At 35.0% G+C, this 19,972-nt stretch overlaps 2 protein-coding genes across 4 annotated transcripts; one reads left to right on the forward strand and one right to left on the reverse strand.

The window, feature by feature from the left end:
* Window positions 1–112: 112 nt before the first annotated feature.
* Sfxn2 (sideroflexin 2) lies at window positions 113–9,736 on the reverse strand. Of its 2 annotated transcripts, XM_089737751.1 has the most exons (10): window positions 9,314–9,736; window positions 8,621–8,781; window positions 7,916–8,086; window positions 6,325–6,526; window positions 4,911–4,989; window positions 4,304–4,391; window positions 3,855–3,980; window positions 2,679–2,726; window positions 1,827–1,948; window positions 113–1,525 (listed from the first exon to the last, which is right to left on the reverse strand). In XM_089737751.1, exons 2-9 carry the CDS (start codon window positions 8,776–8,778, stop codon window positions 1,837–1,839), a joined length of 984 nt encoding a protein of 327 aa, XP_089593877.1. In that variant the 5' UTR covers window positions 8,779–8,781; window positions 9,314–9,736; the 3' UTR covers window positions 113–1,525; window positions 1,827–1,836. The 2 variants fall into 2 exon arrangements, with proteins under 2 accessions (XP_089593877.1, XP_089593876.1); XM_089737750.1 differs by having other exon boundaries at window positions 113–1,948; window positions 9,314–9,734.
* A 3,037-nt stretch (window positions 9,737–12,773) lies between these two features.
* LOC149500202 (uncharacterized) lies at window positions 12,774–17,436 on the forward strand. Of its 2 annotated transcripts, none has more exons than XM_089737754.1 (3): window positions 12,774–13,162; window positions 13,251–14,547; window positions 14,794–17,436. In XM_089737754.1, the coding sequence occupies exons 1-3, from the start codon at window positions 13,011–13,013 to the stop codon at window positions 14,947–14,949; spliced, it is 1,605 nt and encodes a 534-aa protein (XP_089593880.1). In that variant the 5' UTR covers window positions 12,774–13,010; the 3' UTR covers window positions 14,950–17,436. The 2 variants fall into 2 exon arrangements, with proteins under 2 accessions (XP_089593880.1, XP_089593881.1); XM_089737755.1 differs by having other exon boundaries at window positions 12,776–13,162; window positions 13,251–14,358.
* The last annotated feature ends 2,536 nt before the right edge of the window (window positions 17,437–19,972 follow it).

The raw sequence follows: 19,972 nt of genomic DNA on the forward strand, positions 1-19,972 counted from the left end.
AATCTACAAATACGGTTTAACTAAATGCAGCCAGTTCATTACCAATTCCACATAAGGGATTTCAAATGAAAACTGCTTCCAAAAATTCACTTAGAGGAATTAAAACTAAACATTTCCTTCTAATAATTTATTGTCTGTAATTCGCAACACACTAGTCTAAAACCGATTCGCCTAAAACTATTATGGTACAAGGAATAATAACAAAAATCCGGAAAATATACCTCAGCAAATCTATGTTCTATGTTCTAAATAAAATGTATAGTCTCACCTAATAAGTGTGGATACTAAGCTTTTGTATTTCACTTAAAAATGTCTTTATTCCCTGTACTATGTATTCATTAACAATAAAAATCAATTCCAATAGATTTAACAATCTGCAATACAGATTATGCAAACATGTGTTGCCAACACCACAATCGTAGATTCACTTCGCATATAATATATATTAGGTTTTAGATATTTATAAAACACATAACTAAATAAAATAGTAAAAAAAAACAAAAAACATTAGAAATTAGTCCAAAACCAAAAAGGAACCAAATTTAATACAAACTTGCTAATAACTATCTTTACTAAAGAATTTAGTAACGAACATAAGTACAAAGAGAATAAATTTGTAATAAGTTAGCCTTTTTTAAGAAATACATGACGGAATGTAAATTTAAAATAAAAAAAATATAAACCAACTCCATCGATGCCTCTATATAAAATAATTAAAAAAAACGTGGACCGGACAACGAATATACTTTTGTAAATTAATGAAGATGAAAACGAATCACCTAAATCATGATGCACTCATTAAATCATTTCAGCTTTGTTTAATGTAAGATCATTAGCATGAGTGTTAATTATAAATTCCAAATAATTGATCATTAATTAGTGTACTAATTGAAATGTCTGAGCACTTTGACACGTCATTCTTTATAGATTTGAGTTCTCACAGGAGGTTTGAGGAGTCCCCTGCAGCTGACGTTAATGAGCAATGGTGAGCATTTATTTATTTATTTATTTAATCTATTGCTTTACATTGCTGCGTTTGTACTATGGACAATTTCTAATTGATATATGTAGTTTCCTATTCTAGGTTTCAAAAATTAATTAATTATTCTTACAGTACATTATTGCAAAATATGAAATTGTAACAAAATTAATATTTTCACACCATTTGCATAAAAAATACAGGCAAGCAAAAACTATAGATTATTTTAAAAAAAATTAAAAAAATAACAGATCTACTATATAAGGTATTCGAATAATAATACTCATTTAGAAGTAGAATCACAGAGAAGTAAATTCTTTTTCTATTAAAATAATACAATAAACATTTATAATGTTTGACAATACTTCATTTACATAAAATACTAGATTATTTAATTTAAAAAAATGCAAAATAATATCTTCAAGTAAAATTAGATAGCTTTATGTACAGAATGAAATGGGAACATTATCAAATTAATAATGACAACATTAACTTAAAATTGCTGGCGGCATAAAGCTTCCACAAATATTCTCTTTAACTTCAAAGCTGCAATATGAAGTAGAATCGTAGTCTAATATTAAATATTATTGTATTGCTAATCACAAATTATAGTATGCCAAATATAACTTGAGACGTGGTACAGTTGATAGACTGAGGTTCCTATGGTTCCAAAAATATTATACAGTTTGTTTTTAGTTTCAAATCTTTTTAGTGCGGTACCATTTTGCACAGATTATCCGAGCCTCAGCTCAGTCCGGTGCCAGTGTTGCTAGACTAATGAGATTCCAAAAATCAAATAAAACTCTATAATGAAATTCTTCGAAACGGATCAACAAAGTATACTCACGAATACTAATCTACAAGCCCTTGTTGAAGTAGACGTATGGCGGTGGACTACCGCCTGTGTTTCTCAATATTTCTTCATAATTATCTTTCTCTAAACGTTTTATTGTGTCAATGGAGAGTTTGCTGTAAACAAAATAATGTGTTAGTATTTTTTATTGCACTAGATGATGGACAGGATTAGGTTATGTTGACCTGTTGCCAGGGTCCGTGGACATCGCCGCTTCTTTTTGCAGACTCACTAAGCGCCCTAGTGAAGACCATTTCTCACTTTTATCTATATATTAATAAGTGAAGCAAAAACATTGTACCACTTTTTACGAAAATTGCGCGGACGGTGGAGTATGGAATTTCCCACACTTATAGAGAATATAGAGGAGTTCAGAATGTTAATGTTTTTTTAATTTTGCATAAAAAATACGTGGTCAAATTGAGAATAGATTATTTTTTTTTTGTCTTTATTCTTATTTGTCCATAGTGTAGAACTCTGATTATAGAATACAATAGTATTTGACAATAGAACCATAATAATGTTCAAACTTATAATTTAAATTAATTATAGTCGAAATTCGACTACCACTCGTTTTTAATAAATATAAACAGCTATATTTGTTGCTTTGAAGACGGCCGGCGTAGGTACGGGTGGCGGTTTTTTAGCGTCAGTAGCATCGAGGACGCAACAGACCCTGGTCAGAGAGCATAGGGGGCGGTACACTTCAGAGCTGGATGCTATGAGACAATGTTCTCTGCTTAACAGAGTCTGTTATCGCACGGCGTCCAAGCACGAATGGCCTCTGCTCCAGCATATCCAACAACCCATATTAACTAATCATTGATCACATAAATTCAAACTAACCATTTCTGCGGGAATATCGCGCACGCCGTCGGCACCATGAACGTCAAGCTGGAATTAAAATGGGAAGGTATCACTGATCTAAATCTAAATCTCAAGTTTATTGTTAAAGTTAATTGTAAATACTAGCAGCGTGCTTTCTTCTGTGGCGAGGCTGGCTGCCGGTTCGATTTGAAGAGAGAGAGAAAGAGAGACGTTATAACCGAAGTTTCCGTTGTATACTATACAACGGAAACTTCGGTCTTATATCTTGTGATTGATTTTCCATTGTGATACCTCTAAGCCAAGCTAAGTATAACGCATATGCAGTGGCGTACCGAGGGGGGAGCAAAGGGAGAGAAAATGTCACGGGCGCTACTCACAAAAGAACGCCAAATGATCCGTAAAATAAAAAATTGCTGGATAATTTTCATTTTCTTCTGTCAAATATATTTTTAAATTTAGTGCCAGCGTAATATAATAACGCCAGTGTACTTGTTATAACAACAAAGACCGATGCAAATGGAAGGATTTGATTCGAGCCCTACACCCCAGCAGAGGGTAACAGGAAAGAAAGAAGAAGAATTAATATAATAAATGTTAATTCGTAAATAAAAAGAGATAAAAAAATGATTTTATTGTGAAAAAAGCGTGGGGTGCTGTGAGGATATTATCAAAATAACCCTTCTACTCATATTTGTTCATAAAATATATATAACTACTGAGACCATGCACGCTTTTTTTACAATAAAATCATTTTTTCTTACACTATTTTTAATTAATTAAAATTTATTTTCTATTTTAGTTGGATTTTCTATAAAAGCGTATTTTGTTAGTTTTTTTTAAACTATTATTTATTTTTCAATTTTTAGTTGAATTTCAATTTTTCAATATTTTTATTCAACTTTTTTTTAGTATTGCATTGTCATCGGTACTTATTAAGTATACCGAATTTCAAGTTAATCCGACATTTTGAAGGGGGTCAAAATCATGTTCAAAGATTCCGTTACATATTAACTGAAGTCTGAGTCTGAAGCTAATAAAAACGTATTAAAAATAAACACTAATAGTCTAATAAAAAGGGCGTTAAAAAGATATTGTACCTACGCTGGGCGCGAGTTAAGCTCGCCACACGTAGGGAGGTTAACAGGGAATAATAGTAGAGGGTAATAATAGGGAGGCTCATTAGGGAGTACTCACAACATGCCCACAATGGCAGTCTGTATGCCGATGTGCGCCCACCGGATCCTCTGCATCCAGGGTTTCGGTTCCAGTTTCTCCATTATCACCGGCAGGAGCAGCATTCCCGGTGCGCACATTATGATCCTGGGGTTTTTTTTTTAAATAGTTTTTATCTTCTTTTATTCTCTCAGCCTTAACGTAAACGTTTCCAATTGTATTAAAGTGATATAAAAGCGAAAGAGAGATCTTCCATCAAACGGGTGATATTGCCCGGTAGACCGACGGTTCGAATGTTGTTGTTCGGAACTTGTATATATGCAAGCTTATCTTGATAATGTCGTAGCGAAATTGAGACATCTGTCAAACATCTTGTGTCTTATGATGGCCACCGCCACAATTGATTGAACATTTCGACAAGGAAAGACAAGGATAGACAAAGACAGACATAGACAGATAAAGAGCATTACCGCGACGTGACGACTTGCGAGATCCCCTTGACGGGTGCGATCTGAGACTTCCCGATGACCCTCCCGCTCTCGTCAGAAACGTCCAGACCTGAACACACGCGCTATTTGAGTTCTAAGCTTCTAATTTCAGATAAATATCGTTTTGAAAATAATTTAATATGAACTTTTTTTAATACTAATTTGGAAATGAAATTTTATCGATAGACTATTTGGTTTAAGCAACATTTCGCTTAATACGCAACATTTATCTTTGTAATTTAAGGCCCCTTTTTATTTGGTATTAACATAAATAGTTCGATGTTTTTAATTGAACTTCAATTAAGTTTATCTCGTTCAAATAGCCGAATAAGTTTGGGAATTTAACATTAACATTATTATTTCTCACCTCCACAAAGATTCTCATCATTAACGCCCCCGCAACTGGTGTAGGAAGTCCAACACTCATATAAATATTAGCCTATCCATTAAATACATGTATTTTCTACATGGATACCAAGTTTCAAGTTATTCGGATGCACGGTTCAGTAGTTATAACGGAACATCCGTAAAAACTACTGTAGATTTAGGTATATATTAGTATAGATGTGTATAAAATTAACATAATTACCTAAAATGATTTCGTTCTGCCTCATTAGCGGGATGTTTACCCAGTTAGCGGCCGCCACCGCGACGAACGGCACAAAGCGCTGTTGGACACACAACGCTCCGTAAGCTCACACGTGCTCACACACAAAACTAATTAACTATTCATTGATTCAGTCACCGGACGATTCGGTCAGCAAGGTCGTGCGTCAGTCAAATGTTTTAATCTACCCGGTACACGGGCGATTAAGTATTCATTGATTCAGTCACCGGACGATTCGGTCGGCAAGGTCATGCGTCAGTCAAATGTTTTAACCTACCCGGTACACGGGCGGAGGTTCTCAAACTTTTTTCGCCTTATAAAATTAAAATACTGATGATAAATTCGGAGCTTGAAATTTAGAAAACATGTAGATTTGTGCTCGTCCCTTCGAAGCGTAAATAATGATCGTTCATAATAGTTGTTCGCAATTCTTTATAAGACCACCATCGCGTCCCGGTCACCAATTTAAGGTAATCAAAAACAGGAAGATGATATTGCATAATATATTGCTCTATATATCGACTGCCTATATGTTAGGCATCTTGCACAATACGCAAACTTATCTTGAAAATATTGTGACCACTGTTCAAGTTATTGTCAAATACCCACTATTTTACGATAACTACCGCTACAGGTCAACGACCTGCAGAGACGTATTCCCAATCTTTTTTTAATTAAAATTTGTACATTGCTTAAACTATTTCGCTCCAATATTCATCACGCCTTCAAGGAATCTGGGTATTTAATCGCATGCCTCCACCACAAGTTACTTGTGAACTACGTTATTTTAACAACAGGAATAACCGGACTCATATAGAACAAGCATATCTACTGGGAACCTTTAAAACACAACATGGACTTCAAAGGAACACACGAATAAAACTTACTTATCTATTTAATGGTGACATCTGAAAATTATTGAGACATTGTTTCAGTATCTAGACAAATACACAAACGTTTTATGAAGACATAAGAAATTTTCTGCTCCGGCTAAGTTCAGGTACTATTTTCCAATTATCAATCTGTAGTTGCATATAACCACATGATTTCTACACGGCTTTACTATTTCTATTTCCTCTAGGTTAATAAATATTCACCGGATTCCACATCGAAAATAAAGACAATACTGCTACCCATCTTGAAACATGAAGCAAAAATCTCAATTATGATACATTCATCATTCAATCGCTTCAAAACAAGTCACACTAATGACCATTTTCTATAACAATGCTCGTGGATACCATCGTTAACGTGCTATTCGATTTATGGATCCAGAGTGGACAACAATAGTTGCTTACTTCTCCGCAAACAATACAGGAAGTTCATAAGATAAAACCTCTGGTAGCATTTCACCATGGAGCCATTGGTATGAGTAATAAAAAAAAAAAGTACTCACAGCCAAAATAGGATTCTTGGCTCTTTTCTGAACACCGAACTTGAAGATCAGGGCCGTGGTCATGGCAGCTGATGTCGCAGACACGTATGCCACTCCCATCTGTTTGGTGGTTAGCGGAGAATTGGCATTCCTATTTGTGTAGTTTACTAGAGCATTGAAAGACTGGTTCACCCATTGCCAGAAGACTACGGCTGTTGCTGTTCTGAAAGAGTTGTTTTATTGCCGTTGAACTTAAAAGAAACTAAAGTTCATCTTATTGTAATTGGTTACCGTCGTTTGCAGACTCTAGGAATACTAAGGAAAACGCGGTAGCCTATCACTCTAACTAAAATAGGACTATTTATAGTGCTGCAGTACAGTCAAGAAGGGTAGTTCTTTATTTATTTATTTATTTCAATGTCACATAGAAACGAAATATGGTAATGCAATCTGATTTAATGCAATGGTTTCAGATAATTAGGACCAAAATATACTTTTATCATCCAATGAAGATTATTGTACAATACAATGTATAATAATCATAATATTAAAGTGATTGAAACCATCCTGACAAATTTAAAATACTCTGTTTCAATGTCATTTCCAGATTGACATGATATTATCATGAAAGCAATTTAGGAATTGTTAACATTCATCCTTTATTTTATCCTGTATTATGCTTAAGCTTTTAAAATAAAAAGCACTCATTACCATTGTCATGTATTAGAAAAATATTATCACAGGCTATGGAGACTCAGAGACGTAAATGAGTATAAATGAATGAAAAACAGCTTTTAGGATTCTAGTATTACTTTTCTGAAGCCATTCGATTCTGTGACGAACCACATTTATGTAAAGTACCGCTATGTGAATAATTTGAAGAAATAAGAAAATAAAAAAATATATAACTCAATTCAACCTAGTGTTTCAAGGTGGATAATAGATTTGAAATTACAGTGTTCACGGTATCTAAGAATTACCAGATAGGAACCAGATAAACCTTCTAGAATAGTAAAAAAGCCTGAAACCTTTGACCCACATAAGAAGCATACTTAGATCCTGACTATAATATTGCAATGAGAGCAAATCTTCATCTACTAGTATGTAAATATTTTGTCATTTATTTGCTACTCAAAATAAGATACATTGCCAAGAATGTTTCACATTGCATATGACGAAGTTCAACGAGAGCATAAACACAATGACATTGTATTCAGTTATTGTTATTGCAAATTGAATGACAATGCCAAAACAATGAATGCTTTGATTCTGTTCAATTGAAATCTAATGTGGAATATATCATTGGAAACCACTTCAGTTCTCTAAATTATTATTTAAATAATTTTCTTAAATAAATATAGTCAAAGTCATCACGAAAGTAATGTCTGTGCAAGACTAATGCCCTATTGAACTGCTTCGAAATGATGCAGAAATAAAATATTGTAAATAATTAATTTTATATTTATCATTCATTTTATGTGTATTTAAAACTACACCCTAGAGATTTTTATGTTTATCCAGTCAATCCAAAAACTATATTTTTATTCTTAAGAAGACTACAGAAATCATCCTCATATTAATTTCAGGGGACTTTACAATGTCAAAAGCTCACCTGTACCACTGTAACATAGCACCAGTAATAAGACAACCGCCTGGCATTTGGAATGACATTCTACCGAAAACATTCTGCAGCTCCCCGCTGTCTGGATGGAATGCTGATTCATAGAGCTGTTTCGCCTTAATTACTTCCTCTAATTTTGTCCCTGGCTGCTCACGACCTGCTCTGAACATTGGATTAGAAAAATATGATCAAATATGTAAAATTAATATTGCCTTTTGTTTGTATTATATATACTTCAACTTTCTACTCAATCGTATTTACGATACGTATTTAGCGTTTGCTACTCATATGTCTAGTAAACCAAACAACATTTAATATAACAATATTTACAGTTAATCTCCCATTTTATTGTTATTGGTCTGTGACCACAAAAAAAGTAATATTCAAAATGTCAAAACTAGTAATATGACAATAAAAATGCAACATTAACCTAGAAAAGTAGTTTTCATTTGTTTTTTAATTGTTTTCGAAAATATCACTTGATAACAAACATATATACAAAGGTGTGCTCATTGGGGCTTTACACACCACAACAAACCTCATTGAATAATGTTTTCTTTATTTATCAACTTAAGATCAGCCATTGGCTTAAATTAGGATATATCGCTCCATTTGGTAGTTAAAAGTTGTTCCAAAATGGATCTTTTTCTTGATGTTGATTACTTTTTTTTCTCTATAAATAAATTTAATACTTACTTGTAGTTTAGATATAATTCTTTAGCTTCATACAGTTCCTTCTCAGAAGCCATTGACAGCAGTGGATTGGAAATGAAGGCAAAATGTCGGAACCTTCCCACAAATGTGCTCTGGTCCCACAGTGGTTGGGTGATGTCTATTCTCTTTTCTTCAGGCATTTTCTTCAGCAAAAAATAAATATTTAAACACTCACTTTACATAGTTATATACTGATTTTTTTTATTTATTTTTTTATTGTTTATTTATTTTTCACTATAGTACATTTATTTAGTAAAAAATTAATTCCTATAGATGTGATGATTCATTTTTATTGGTTCTAAATATCTAGTATTATTTATTTATAAAATATAAAAGGTATGTATGTATGTATGTATTTGTGGTTTCATGAACAATATTTTTTTGGGTATCTTTATCTTAGGCAGCCAAGTTTACAGCCCTTCTGCCGCTGAGTAGTTACCGGTATTAATGGATTTCAGTAATGTCAGGAGTATAGCTGAACCGCTGCCAAAGTTTAACATTTAAAAAAAACATCTTATTGACAGTGGGCAATTTGCTCTATTTCTTTGTCAATAAAGTTAAGAGCTGCGAATAGCGAAAATTTCTAATGGCAAATTGCAGTTAATTGATTATATAAGTAAAATGATTACCACCAAAAAAATTTCAATACTTAAATGAAATATTGGTTGAACTTACATTTTTTTAAGTTACGGCACTAAAATGGAAAGTCAGTCGTTTTAAATTAAACTAAAACACATAAATACAAGTTTTATTTTATTTATTGCACTTTACGTTCACGTTCGAACAGATGTTTAGCAAAATGTAAAAAAAAACACTTGTTTAATTTTGACATTTGACAAATCATTCAAGTTTTTTTTAAATAGTACTGACCAAAGCTACCGACAGTGTCGAACAGTGATCACAATGGGTGCGTTCCACTAAGCGTTCACAACCATCACGCTCATGACCGCAATTTTTCCCGTTCCACTTGCTTGTGAGCGTTACTGTCGTAAACTCAAGTGGAATGGATTTATAGAGCGTTTTGAGCGTGGAGGTAAATAATACAAACGGCGAGTTAATAAAAAGCTTTAAGAGGTTAGGTTATAATCTGTAAGCCTTGAAAATAAACTTATTTAATTATTGTTTAAATCGATTTATATCTCACAGTCCACCTGGTGTTAAGCGGTTACTGGAGCCCTTAAACATGTACAACGTAAATGCGCCATCTACCTTGAGATATAATTTCTAGGATCTCAGTTACAACGGCTACCCCACCCTTCAAACTGAAAAGCATTGCTGCTTCACGGTAGAAATAGGCGGGGTCGTGGTACCTACCCGTGCGGACGCACAAGAGGTCCTACCACAGTAAATTTTGCGGGTTTGATTTTTATTACACGATGCTATTCTTTCACTGTGGATTCAATCGTGAACATTTGTTTTAAGTACCTACGTATTTCATAAGAAAAATTGGTACCTGCCAGCGGGATTCGAACACCATTGCATCGCTAGATACGAATGCACCGGTCGTCTTATCTTTTGGGCCACGACGATTTCAAATTTTCGTTATATCTATCTCCTATCTTCAGTGCTATTATCGTTTATCTTATAGAATTTATTCTACCTATGAATGGTAACCAGAGCTTAACCAGGGTCACAACGAAAATACTAATATCAAACTTGAGATCTGAAGTGGAAGTATCAAATTTAATGATGACTGTCTCGTTTTACACCGGACACATGACTACTTCCCGACAAAAATAACCAACCACCAGGCATCCCATAAATGTAAGCGTGAGTTGAATAAGTACACGTGTTAGGTATATATTTCCATGGAGGTATAGTACTTGTCTCGTAAAAGTAGTCCGCTTGTAGCAGAGCTAGCCCACCCGTCGTGACACTAGAAAAGCCTTTTTCTTTGAACCACTGTAACTACCAGTGAGATTTCAGTCATAGTAGTAACGCTCAATATGCATATTCTTGGCATCCCATTCCCTTAAGCAAGAAGACCCACAAACTAAATATATATAAATCAGTCAGTCATCTCATCAGTCAAGATATGTCATAGATACTTAGGTACCTAGGTATAGCTTACGGAGTGTAGAGGTAGGTACCTACCTAATCTTACATAAGGTACCTACCATAGAGTTAGTATTTAGGTAGTTATTTAGTAGGTAGGTACTTAATAACTCCATGGTACCTACCTACTTAAGCATAGCTGCTCCAATTTCTATGGAGTTAATAAGTCTATGCCAATTTCTTAATAGTACTTACAGGATGTACGTCTAAGGAACCATAGATAATACACTTAATATTTATAATAATAATAATAATAATAGTGAATTGAAATCGAATTTATGAAAATAATAATATTAAGATAATAATATTGAACTCCGTTCGCTACTACACACGGTCTAGTTGCTATTCTGAACTTTTAAGAGGTGCAATAAGAAATATTTCTGCTCACTTAGTAAAATGTCTACTAATGTGTTATACCTATATATTATTTATTGTGTATATTATGTTATATTATATGTATGTAACAATATACATACAGTTAAGGAAAATATGACAGATTTAAAAAAAAAACTTTATAGATATATTTACAATATATTCATTAGAACCATAACATACAATGTTTTAAGCGACTTTATATTCATAATACTTTTTTTTAATAGATTGCAGCTGATGGCGGTGTTTACAACACAGACCGCCAGTGGTTAGAATTCTAAAGTGAGAAACCTCCTCACGAGACGTGCCATATCAAGAATGACTGCTTTCTGCATCAAGTCCGTAGCTCAGCTGAAGAACGAAAATTTCATAAGGTGTTGGTCGATACTTTTTCCTTTCGTGCACCGACACAATTATGGAACAGTAGTAGTCAAATTTACATGCCATATGTGGTAATTTCCTGGCCAAACCTGTTCTACTTTCAGGAGGTTCTCGCGTGGAATGGTGATGTAAACCAACACTGCTCGACATGCAGACTTATCTATTATAAATTACAATATCAGGCTTAGTAGCGAAAATAGATCTATCCGTGAAAATAGATCGATCCTAGTAGAATGTAAAATTGTCATTTTCAAGAACTGATTATTATTAACTAGCGACTCGCCCTCGCTTCGCTTCGGAAACTGTAATTTATTATTGATTTCTCCACTATTTAATGGATGTTATTATACATATAAACCTTCCTCTTCAATCACTCTATCTATTAAAAAAACGCATCAAAATCCGTTGCGTAGTTTTAAAGATTTAAGCATACATAGGGACAGACAGATATAGGGACAGAGAAAGCGACTTTGTTTTATACTATGTACTAATAATATTATATTACTAATAAGCTACAGCCATAGAGTTAGTAATACTAACTCCATGGCTACAGCAGAATCAACCAAACAATATGTCAGTGCGATTTGTTGATGAATAATTCTAGCTTTTTTTTTTCCTACCTAAGCTGGTAGCCTTGAGAGGCTATTCCAGCGTAACCCTAACTAGTAGGTGAGCTCACGGGGCTCAAACCTGATGACGTTGCTAACACGAACCCTAGCAAGAGCCGTGCTTCGCAGAATCTACCACCGGATCGGAAACGCGACCCACTGAGAAGATACGGCGAGAAACTCAGTGGGCTGTGTCTGAGAGTTAATTTACTCGTCGAGCCCTTCGTCGTAAGCGACGGGTTCGACGATGACGGTGACCAGATTTCCCCAAAAAGCTTACTGAAGCCTTGTCGAGTGTTGGCCTACAATATGCCATGTAAGAACCCGATAGAACCTACCGTGTAATTCCTCTTTTTTGCGTACGGCAGTGTGATCCCGAACATTCCTATTAACTTTCGGTGTCTATCAATTCCTATTAGTGGAGAATAAAGTAGAGAATTTTTACTGGTGGCAGGACCTTTACTGGTGGTAGGACCTCTTGTGAGTCCGCACGGGTAGGTACCACCGCCCCGCCTATTTCTGCCGTGAAGCAGTAATGCGTTTCGGTTTGAAGGGTGGGGCAGCCGTTGTAACTATACTGAGATCTTAGAACTTATATCTCAAGGTGGGTGGTGCATTTACGTTGTAGATGTCTATGGGCTCCAGTAACCACTTAATATCAGGTGGGCTGTGAGCTCGTCCACGCATCTAAGCAATAAAAAAAAAAAAAAGAATAATGGAGTGAATATCGGTTTCATCGACGTTCCGATATTTGTATCATGTTCTGTCTTTTAGCTTTAGTTTTGCTTTTCTTTTGTTCTACGCTCTTCTGTCGTCTATAACCTATCTTCTGGAAGAAAACTTAGGTGCGATTGAGCCCATCTTTTGTGGAAAAATTTCGTGTTCAATATAAATAAATGAATGAAAACAACTAGGAACTGCCAACAGTATTTTTTTTTGGTGGCAGCCCTTAAAATATGGCGGCTGTCGTTCTAACAGCCGATATGACGATTGAAAAGAATTCTAAAATCTTAGTAAATGTGGAAGAGGCTTTAGCCGATTTATTAGTTGTGTCTTATTGCACTGACGATAAAAAATTTCAAGGTGTGCTCCTCGATTCCTCCAAAAGGTAGATATTAATGATAGAACGTTCTTACAAAATCGATTTTTTTTTGATAAAACTTCGAAATTGCGTTTTATTATTCGTATTTTTGCAGTAACTTACCTTTTGGGGTATACAGTCTACATCCAGCCTTCTCTAAACGAGATCTACCCACCGATGGAAAAGATAAACTGCATTCCGTTAGTCAAAGGTTCCTGTATCAGGATCCTGATTATGCTGGGGAAAACGGCGATCTACCGAAAAGACCAATGTCAAAGGGCAAAGCACAGGCGAGGCAAAAGATGACCGTAAGATTACGGCCGAGAAAAGTCTTATGTTCTAATTGCAAGGGGATATGTAACGAAAACAATGAAAACGTAGACGTGTCTAAAAAACGCAAATTAGACGATGACGAAGGCTGTCATTCTGAATCGTCAAAATCGCAGAATAAATATCTCAAGGGCAGCATGCTCATACCGAAACTATCGCGTCTAGAACCTAGCGAGATCGCGAGCTCTGTCAAAAGTACCAGCAAAAGTTCAAAGGCTAGTGAAAAACAAACTAATAAATTAAAAAACGAGAGCAGGGTACATACAACACAAGAAGTAACATTCGTTAGCGTTTCCAATGTAGATATCCAAGATCCCAAGGATGATAATGAAGTATCATTCACCTCTATGTTTTCAAATGCTAAAACATTAAAAATTTGTTTTGGTGAAGGTGAAGGTACTGTTGTAAAAATACCACCCCTATCTGGTGATTTCAATGAAGATTCTGGAGTCTCTTGTGATATGACAAAACCAGAATTAAAAGCTGCTAAAAAAGCACTTAGGAAAGCCAAAAAACAAGCACGAAAAGGCAGTGAGAAAACACCACAATCATCAAAACATATGGGAGCTTTATCACCAAGGAACAGTGTCTCAAACAGCCCTTCTAGATCAGATAATTTAGAAAAGAAACATAAACACAGAGTCAAACATAAAAAGAAGTACAAAGCACAAAAGAAAGGTGATGAAAACACAAGCAAATGCAATGAAAGCAAGAGCATAGATTACTTTCGAAATATTAAAGACCACTGTATGAATCAGAAGCTATCAATAAATCTGCGAAGACTGAGCAGTAACTCTTATGAGAAATGTGGAGAAAATGAAGTTACCGAGAGTGGGTCTGATGAATGGGAGAGTGAAACTGTACCAGAATTTCCTCCGACATCTACAGAGGGGGTGGGTAGTAGATTATTTAGGATTTCACCTGGGGATATAGTATGGGGCAAGGTAATTGGGTTCCCATGGTGGCCTGGCAGAGTTCTTAGTGTCACATCTGCATCCAGAGCACATGTAGCTTGGTTTGCATCCACTACATCATCATTAATGCCATGCGATAGTCTGAGCCCCTTTTTAGAGGATTATAAGGTGTGATTTGAGTTTTATATCAAAATAATACTAATATAAATTAACTTTAAATGGACCCTATACATTCTTCACATTTACTTCCATTAATCTACATGATTAAATTCAAAGAAATGTGTAATTAATTCACTTCTCTTAATAAATTTACCATAAACTTTCTTGGCTCCGTGCTCTGTATGACTTGTTTTACTTTTAAATTAAATATTAAGAGTGAAAATATTTAACAACCTACATATTTTATTATTTCAGCTACATTTCAATAAGAAAAAACGTGGACCATACAAAGAAGCCGTAAAACAGGCAACTTTAGAAGCGAAGAGGAATGAATCTCAATTGAGTGATCCCCTAGCAAGCCCAACACATTTAGCGACACTATCGCCAAGACCAATAGATGTGTTCTCTTAATGTAAGCGCCCGAATTTATTCAATTTCATGTGATATTTGTAGATATATATTCAATGGCTCATTTTCAACGGTTGAAAAATATAAAAAGATTTTTTTTTCATAGCAACAATATTAAGTTCATTAGGTTATAAGGTAATAGAAGCTCGGGGATGTGCATAATAAATAAGTCTGTATCACAAACTTGTCAAGTAGGTTTATAAATTAAAATAGTTGCTAGTCCAGGGCAAACTTCATAATGACTTCACATGCATTAACTTCAGCAGGATTCACATGTTGTGTTGAGTTTTGATGGTAAATTAGAGAGGCCCAAATATGGTATTTAAAATTAATCAAAAAAATAACTTTTTAAAATTAAAATAGAAATGAACTGTGTCGATTTAAAATACTGCTTTACTTTTGACAATGTGAAAAAACATTGTGTACCTATCTGATAAAAACACAAAAAAAAATTTTTAATTACTCATCTATACTATTGCAGTGTCGAAGGAGATATAATTTCTTTATGTCCTTAATTCACAACCATTTAAATCTAAACTGTTGCTGACATGAAATCATGGGTTAAGTATTCTCAGATAGGTCTAAACTTAATATGGTGAATCAGTTAGTTTTTTTCAGGAAAACAATTAGTGACATTTCCATTCTAAAGTACTAGAGTGACCCTTAGGATGGGAGAAAACTCCCAAAAGTGAAGATTATAAATCTCGATATGGATAAGGAAGCATTTCTTGTAAAAATATACACCAATATTTCATGCAATTGTGTAATGGCCCTAACAAATTGGATTAGGTTTTGTGTTTAAAAAAAGTTAGCTTTTTAAAGTTTATCCATTGAAGTATCTTCCCTTGAAGAAACCGCATTTTTTTTAAACGCGATTTTACGTGATCACATGAAATGAAAAGTAAATATTCAGAAATCAATATTTTCTTTGCCTTTTGCATACTTTTTTTCCATGAAAATGTGTGTCTGAATTAGCCACACAGGGTGACCATCCAATCTGTGCTGATCGTTATTCTAATAATATACCTAAACATTATGTCACATGGAAGTTTAATCGAATTTCACAATAACTTCATAAGTTTTAAGATAACAATTAGCTATAAATGTTTGAAAATAAAATCATTCCTTTATTAATTTTCACTCTTGATTTTGACTCTTATCATAAAATGTGAACCATATTTCACAATAACAACAATTATGCCTCATTACATTTGTTCCTGCTAGGTGTACGGTTAGGAATACGTGGGTTTTCCAGAGGCAATTTATTTTAATTAAAATCATGAGTGAAATTTTTGTTATTTAATTTTTAAGAATTATTATTATGACACATAGGTACCTATAATTTTTATCATTTTGTTAATGTTTTTACATTGCCATTTTATTATTTTTAAACAAATCCAGTTTTAATATTGGTTCTTTTTTTTAGATTTTAGCTAAAATTATTATTAAACAAGATTTATAAAACTTGTGAAATTTTTAAAAACAAGTATTCAGATGTGGGATGCATTGAATACGTGCATAATGCAGACTATAAATTTAACCTTTAAAATATTACGATTGGTATAAACGTAGCATAAAAAACAGGTACTCTTTTGACAATAGTTTTTAACCGACCTTATTAAGGTTTTCAACCTAAGCAAACCACAAAAATATGTATTTTGCAGTATGGCTGTACAAATAGAGTTCGAGTCTGTGATTTGTTACGGGCCGGTTTTCGTTTTGTAATTTTTATAGCCTAAAAGTATTTTCATATTTAAAATTTGCAGCTATGTATTTAAATTCAATGAAATGTAAATTGTAGATACGAATACCGCCATGTATAAATGTAAATATTAAAGAGTTTTATTTTATTGCACGATGTTAGTCGTATTTCAGTAAAGTCTGAACAAGGTAAAAGCGACAGGTTTTTTAACAGTACTAAAAGCTACAATTCAGGTTTTGATCTCGGTTGGTTGCGGTATTCGTACTGTGAGCTCCGGTGACCACATAACAGACGGACCGTGAGATAATTCGTAGTAGTTTAGACGCAGAGATAAATAAAATCGTGATTATTTTTTTTGTTATATTGCATAAAACCGTAAATATTTTCTTGTAATTTATTTACTTCTGTCACTTTTACTTAGACATGCTTAAACATGATTGCGTGTTTAGAACTTTACTATACCAAACTAATGTTTAGAAGTAATAAAATTTGCCAAAGATTACCTGTCTTTGTATCCACATTACAATATGGTGGAAGATAGTCATTTGTCATCAGGTGATGCTATTAATTAGGTGCCACATTAAATTTCCTGATGCAATAATTCAGATCCTACTTACAATTCATTCTGCTTTTAACCTAAAAACATTTTTAATCTACGTAATGTACCTATGTTTTGTTTTTATGAGCTTTAAGAGCACAATGAATTGCGATAGACTAACTTAGTGTTTTTTGTGTATGATGCATAAAATTACAGGAAATGTATATTTAAAGTAAACGTTATTGGGTTCTTTTGTTTTTTTAAAGTCCTTTGGTTTGGTCTGGGCGGTAGAGTGAATGAGGGGGAGATATCTTTAAATTAAAGAACTTTTATTAAACACATGGATTGAGGGTAGGTAGTAGGTAGAATGTATTGAGCCTGGATGAGCTTTTACAACCGACCTGCTTATTTCTGCCACGAAGCAATCAGTCGTTCCGATTTTATTGGTGGTGAAGCCACTAAATAATAAAATTTGTAGGTACCTTGACTGCATTTCTAGTCAAGTTGGGAGACGATATTCTAGTCTTATTCTAGTACATACTTACCAAAAATAATCATTAAAATGTTTCGAAAAACTACTATGCTCATGTGCACATGTGCTTCTTCAAACGAGGCCTGCGGAAAGTACTCTGATGGCATTGACTTGATTACCTATTGTGACTATGTGTAAAGATTCCGACACACTGTGCCGGCGACAGAGCCGCGCGCTACCTCAGTGGCCGCGCGCCAGATTTATGCCGATTAGCGGCTATGCAGCCGGCTTATACAAGCCGCCGTCCGTTCGTTTATTTCTGTTCTCATAATCTGCATTTCTGGGATTCCATAAAATATCATTTTAATGATTTTTTTCAATTAATAGCACAACAGCTTCGTCGTCCCAATTAAAGGACATTTTAATTTGTTTTATACCTATTAAACAAACCGCACACCACTACCGCTCGAATGCCAGGAACGAACGGACGCCGGCACACCCCGGTGCCCGGTGGGTCGTTTGTGCGGCAAGTCCGGCGGCATGAATACCCGCCGGCACTGTATGTGCCTTTAAGATGGGTACTGACCAGCATTACAGGGTGTAATGTAACATGTTACAAAGCGAACTTTCATGCAGTCAGTACGGGAACAAGGCGCTCGCAGCTAGCAACGAGTGGTTTGTTGCGCGCTGCGAGTGCTCCCCTCTGCTGTCGGTTTTTTAGGAAATCCTTTGAGTGTAAGGCTCCCCGCGCACTAGGCAGCCTCGCTGCGCAGTTAGGATGCGGCAACCGAAATATTTGACGGCATTAAAAAGGCTTATTTTATAACTATTTTAAAAATGTTCATACATACCCAGACCGGTTTTTTTAAATACAAGAGATTGTACAAGCATGCTGTGTCATATGACTAACATTTGGCAAAACAAATATGCTTTAGCTGCTACAGCAAGTGCGCGGGGACTGACAGTAGCCACATACATTCGCCAACACTCGCTCTGGCTGCGCGCAGCCAATTGGCTGCCTTGCAACAGGCGCGTTGTATTGGCTGCCGCAGCCAAGAGTTCCGGGCTGCTTATGTGCGTGGGCTCCCATACAACGCTATATAATCGTCTGGCTGCCGCAGCCAGGCTGCCTAGTGCGCGGGGAGTCTTACGCGCTTTAGTCAATACGTCGCAGCACATACGTGGCACAAGCATCGATTCTGCGTACTACGAGATTTTAGTTTTGATTATTGTGATTATTTGCTGTTGCAAAGATGGTCTAGGACAAAGAGAAAACTCATAGACAAATACCGAGAAGAAACTGTGTGTGAGTAAAATCAAAGATCCCAACAGAACTTCATTCTCACATATATGCATGCATGTTAATGAGTTTAACATCTTAATATTATATATTTATTCATAAAATATAAAAATGAATTTACAACAAGTGAATTATAAAATTTTCCGCAAATTACTACTAATTAAACTTTAAGAAAAATAGTGAAATTTAGCGCAACTTCTTCATCTATTGTTTGAGAAGGTGTAATTCGGCTTGCTATTGCAGCGTATTTTTTAAAAGTTTTAAACTATATATATTATTACTATCATTATTATTTTACTTACTACTATTAGTACTGATAGTTATTTGTAGACCATTATTATTTATGGAACCAGATTCTGAATTGTACAATAACATTATTTTTAGTTAAGTAGTCAAAATGCGCAATTTTTAGTATTATGCCTATAAATGTAAAGAAATAGAAATGAGATTACAAGTAGGTACTCCTCAGAGTCCGAGATGACATCTAGCCCATAGCGTCAGCACGCTATGGGAGTTACTCGACAGTTCTTTTGAGCGGGTTATAATACCAATCCAGGAATAGGCGTATTTGCGAAGCAACTGCAGTTAGGCCCTCCTCGAAGGCGTTCGGGCCGTTATTGGCAAATACTCGGTTGAACCACCGGTCACCCGTTTTGGTAATTCTGGAATGGCTCTTAATCTCTCTGCATTCTAAAAAACGGCACCACAGACACTCGATGCACACATGCTACATTAATAGTTTGTTGCACTTAGATTGACAAACACCAATTTTTTTTTTTTTTTTTTTATTGCTTATATGGGTGTACGAGCTCACAGCCCACCTGATGTTAAGTGGTTACTGGAGCCCATAGACATCTACAACGTAAATGCACCATCCATCTTGAGATATAAGTTCTAAGGTCTCAGTATAGTTACAACGGCTACCCCACCCTTCGAACCGAAACGCATTACTGCTTCACGGCGGCGTGGTGGTACCTACCCGTGCGGACTCCAAGAGGTCCTACCACCAGTCAT

Source organism: Bombyx mandarina, chromosome 23, assembly GCF_030267445.1.
Source record: "Bombyx mandarina strain Sakado chromosome 23, ASM3026744v2".
Classification (NCBI taxonomy): domain Eukaryota; kingdom Metazoa; phylum Arthropoda; class Insecta; order Lepidoptera; family Bombycidae; genus Bombyx; species Bombyx mandarina.